The 4,766-nt window shown below is 34.9% G+C and overlaps 1 protein-coding gene across 1 annotated transcript; it reads right to left on the bottom strand.

Moving 5' to 3' along the window:
- Positions 1-331: 331 nt before the first annotated feature.
- On the bottom strand, positions 332-4,197 carry LOC131041329 (beta-amylase 1, chloroplastic). Its single transcript, XM_057974373.2, has 4 exons — positions 3,695-4,197; positions 3,165-3,375; positions 2,609-2,719; positions 332-1,245 (listed from the first exon to the last, which is right to left on the bottom strand). Exons 1-4 carry the CDS (start codon positions 4,135-4,137, stop codon positions 511-513), a joined length of 1,500 nt encoding a protein of 499 aa, XP_057830356.2. The 5' UTR covers positions 4,138-4,197; the 3' UTR covers positions 332-510.
- Between the last annotated feature and the right edge of the window lie 569 nt (positions 4,198-4,766).

Below are 4,766 nucleotides of genomic sequence, written 5' to 3' on the forward strand. Positions count from 1 at the left end.
AACTTTACTCTACTCTTTCCTAGTCTGTTAAGATGGCCTCAACACATAGATCTCTTAGTAGAATTTTTTAATCCCCTTTGACCCTCCTTTATCCTTGGGGTAAGGATCTAGATTTTATTTATTCGTAGAGAAGTTTCATTGTTTAATTTGATGGAGGGGTATAGGTGCTTTGTGCTTGTAAGGTATGGTGTAAGTGGAATCTTAAGAACCATTAGAAATTTAAAATCAATGAGAAAAGTTTACCATGATAATTTCTTTTACTTTTGCCCTTAGACAAGAGATTTTAGCGTCCCAATGAACAATGCAAGAAAGCTCCATAAGAAACAAGCCATAATGCATAAAAAATATTTTATCCATAAAATTGAAACAAAGTCAAATTACACCAGGGTTAATGCTCTTGAAATATAGAATGGACATTTGTAAGAGCTCATGAAATCAGAAAAATATTACAGTACTTCAGATCTGCAGTTCGTGCCATTAAAAATTTGAAGTCGTTGAGACATCCATATATCATTGGTGATTGAGCTTGGCATCTGTATATTCTTCGTCCCTGGAATCCACAGCACTCGCAATTTCAGACATTTTTCTCACAAAAGAGGTAAACCTACTCCAATTCCCTCCATGGAATAAGCTATCTTTCATCCTCAGATAAGTAAAACCACATAAGGGTTTCATGCTGGAATTCTTTATAATTTGTCTGTATGCAGCATCATCAAATCTAGGAAGAGCATTCTCTCCACCCATAGCAACCCCAGTTTTCCTAGTTGCAACAATAACCTGCTTCACCAACTTCTCTGGAGAACACTTTATGTTATGAGGGTTATCTGAGTCTCTCATTTCAAGGCAAGTAAAATTAAAGATTGCCCCATGTCTAAAAAACATATGAGCTATGGGAAGATACCCATCATTAAATCTAGTATTGTAATAGCCTGCAGTTAGCTCTGGTGCATGGGATCTTGTTCCATAGTGCCAATGGATGCCAGACACTTTAGCAGCAATTTTTGCACCTGTGTTGCTAAAAACGGGTACAGCAGTTGCCAGGATGATGTCACCATGGTGGAGAAGCATGTCAGAATACCATTTAAGGAAAAATTGTCCATAAGGTGAATTCCAGTCGCCACCTTCACTTTTGAAGAACTGGGTGTCCTCTGGCCAATCGTTATAGTGACCTGCATTGCTTGTTGGATGACCCCATATTTCATTGCCAGCAGCTACAGCTCTGGCTTTAAGGCTAGATAGCATATACTGCAAATACATGCCAAAACAAATGATTTTCAAGAATGAATTCATATTAATGTCAACATATGCTTTACAATAGACAATGATGAAGTGAAAGAAATCCTGTAAGAAGATGTTAACAATAAAATGCAGACCAGGAATGATTTGGTAAGAAATCCTGTAAGAAGATGTTAACAATAAAATTCAGACAAGGAATGATTTGGTAACAACCTGAAACATGTAACTAAGATAATTCAGAGCACAAATGGCTAAGAGGAATGAATTCCGAAGTTTGAATGCCCACACACTATTGGAGATCAACGCTAAAAACATTAAACCATAAGACCCAGTGACAAAAATGTTACACATTAAGATCAAAGGTTGGCAGTTCAAAAGCTTCATCATCCAATGCATATGACGTGATAAGGTCCATGACAGAGGCTATTTTAAACATCAACAGGTTTGATGGTCACGGTAAATTTTCGATGTTAAAGGCTCATTATTTAATGTATATAATGTGATAAGGTCTATTATAGAACATTCATAATTAAGAGGTTATTCTTATATTGATTGCAGTTTTTGGATGTGATTGTATATGAGAACTTTTTTTAATCATCAAGTTTTTAGATCATACTTCATGATCTATCATCAAAATGCAAGAGAGTTCAAGGAGATGTACGATGAACTCTCCTTGAACTTTCTTGCTTTGTGATTATGGATTATGGAGTGTGATCCAAAATGCTGACGGTTAAATAAATTTCTCACACAATCAAATCTAGAAACTGCAACCAATATTCGAATGGATTGTAAAAATATAAAAGCATTGAGTTTATTCTTTAAACTAAAAGAGGGGTAAAAATTTATTTTATCACAAGAAGAAATACAAAGCAAGAGCATTACACAACCCTGTCATTCTCCACTAATTGGTCTAACTTAAGAGACAAATCCTGGGGTAATTGTCTCCTATCCATAATGTTCCAAAACTGCATATGATCAGAAGCCCATCTGGCCAAACAATCCGCAACACCATTTCATTCTCTCAGAATATGACAGAAAGCTACAAATTCCAAGGAAGCGCACAATCGAAGAATCTGATTAATAATCATTACAAAATGCCAACTGGTATCTTCTAACTACTGCCTATTAAAAAAAGTCACTACCACCTAAAAATGCGACTCACAAATGATCCTTCTCTACCCAAATTCACAACTACGCTCAAAAAATTATTCTATTCATTGCTTTTGAACATAAATGAAATTAAAATTGCCAATGTATATTCTCTAGGGAAATACGGGGCTCCCTCTAGAAATCTGCATAAGGTTTAAGGCCAATGAATCTCTTTTCATAGCATTGGGTAGGGGAGGAAAGAGATTTAGAATTTGATCCATACCTTATCATAGCACTGAAAAGCTCCAATTCCAGGGAATTTCCATGTCCCATTAGCTTCTGGGTAAGAAGGATATCTCAATTCTCCTGCAGGACCCATTCCTACATGGACTTCCTGCATCATCCATTGCACTTATAAAAGTAAGTAATTCAGTGATATTGGATACCTTGCAAACGATTCAAATTTATTAATCAATATATTATCAATGCTCTGTGAATAAGTTTCCTGACCTAAAAATATCCGTTGGCTATTTCTTTTCAATTAATTGATTTCTTAGAAAATTTTCAAACACTAAATTCACAAATATTAAGTTTCATGAATAGCATTAAATAATTCTTATATGAAAAGCTTGTAGCATATGGTCTTACAAAATTTCTTAGAATTTGCAGTATAAGTTGCAAGTCAATGTAACTCCTTAAATATCAGAACAATGATATTCCTTTGATATTATTCATCCGTTAAAATTCAAGCAAGTGAGTACCTATCCAAGCTAATTCTACACCAGAATTAAGAGCTACTCTGACCTGTTATCTTAAGAGTAGTAGTTGAGGAGCCTTACAGCAATAGTCTCACCAAGGAGGTCGTTGAAGTTCTCTTTGAAGCTTCTCATAAAATCAGCATAGCATTGAACAGGGGTTCTCCCTCTTAAGGCAGGAAGACTATCACTTCCCAATGAAACATACTCATAGTTCCGCCTGCCCCAGTGATCTGTATATGCCAGGTCCTTATCTTTGTGCATTTCTTCAACCACCCATTTGGGCAAAGCAATACTGCACAATAGCAACAATAACAGCACATGCATCTTTTCAACGATCGTCGTTAATTTAAATCTAAAAGTAGTTTTCTACACAAAGACAAATAAAAAATATCATTAAAATTTAGTGGCTGAGCTCTTGCGTAATTGATTCTTAAGAACCCATTTTTATGGGATTGAGCCATTTTTTATGAAGAGATGGTGACATAGATGAAGAGTTGCAATTGAAACTACCCATAAAAACAATTAAACAACCAAAAAAATCTACCATTTCCTGATATAATCAATCATTTTTTTTCCTAGCTAGAGGAATCTCAAATATTTTCTTCACTTACTTGACAGAATCTCCAACATTTCCTCCACACTGATGGAATGACATGACAGTCTGCACTTTTAGTCCATAATTTCTAATCATTTCTATAAGTTCTCTATAGGCAGTCCAATTATAGTGGCCAGGAGCTTCCTTCTCAACAATTCCCCACCATACATCCATCATAACTCCTTCAACACCAATACTCTTCAACGCCTTCAGATTTTCCATGGTTCTTTCTGGCTTATGAACAGTATTCATATGTGTGACAATGTCCAGAGGTAGCATAACAAACACTGGAACCCCTCTGGTTTCATTCTTACAGCTGCTAGTTACTGACAGTATTTTTTCTTTCACTTCATTCGGTACACCCGTTATTGTAATTGGGTATGCCTCAGAATCAGCTCTTCTATGACTTGAAGAATTCTCTGATTCAGCAGTAGTACCATCAGAAGGAGCGTTGCCCATTATAATTTCTCGGTGAAAAGCAAAATCTAAGCAGATTTGATGATATTTTCTTCTGAGGACTAAGAACCTATCGCTTGTCATATATATTCATGGTGTTGAGCAGTAAGCATCTTGGCAACGAGATAAGAATGTATTCTTTTTGAAATAATTACTACGAGCCATTTGCTTTAAGTATTCGATGCTATCGACAGGAATCTGAATGATAAAATAAAATCTTTAGCCTCAGGAATATAATTGTAATGGTGAAGATTGCACAACCATAAAGGTATGCCTTTTTTTTTTCATTATGTTCTGATTAGACTGCTGCATAATGTTATATTAATTTATAAGTTGTATTTTATTGCATGATTTAGTTTATGATTTTATATATGTTGTTTTTTATTATTATTAATTTTAGTTTATGATTTTATAAGTTGAATTGAATAAATAATAAGTCAAATAGCTATCACACAATGATCAAAATGTAGAGCATATAAAAGTACAATAAAGACCTTCCATATAAAGGTAAGGATGTGGAGGTGAGATGATAGGATTAAAATTTGGACTAACTCTCTAAGATGTGACACATGTAGAATCACTTGATACAAGTGTGTAGATACATTTTAGTGCATATGAGGTGAGAAAAAAGT

The sequence above is a fragment of the Cryptomeria japonica genome, chromosome 11 (assembly GCF_030272615.1).
Source record: "Cryptomeria japonica chromosome 11, Sugi_1.0, whole genome shotgun sequence".
Lineage (NCBI taxonomy): Eukaryota > Viridiplantae > Streptophyta > Pinopsida > Cupressales > Cupressaceae > Cryptomeria > Cryptomeria japonica.

Excerpts from the sequence above, each read along its gene's own strand:
- LOC131041329 (XM_057974373.2), bottom strand. The coding sequence starts at position 4,137 with ATGGGCAACGCTCCTTCTGATGGTACTACTGCTGAATCAGAGAATTCT. Across the intron at positions 2,720-3,164 it reads TCCTTGGTGAGACTATTGCT|GAAGTCCATGTAGGAATGGG; the intron begins GTAAGGCTCCTC and ends TGGATGATGCAG. Across the intron at positions 1,246-2,608 it reads CTTTTCAGTGCTATGATAAG|TATATGCTATCTAGCCTTAA; the intron begins GTATGGATCAAA and ends ATGTATTTGCAG.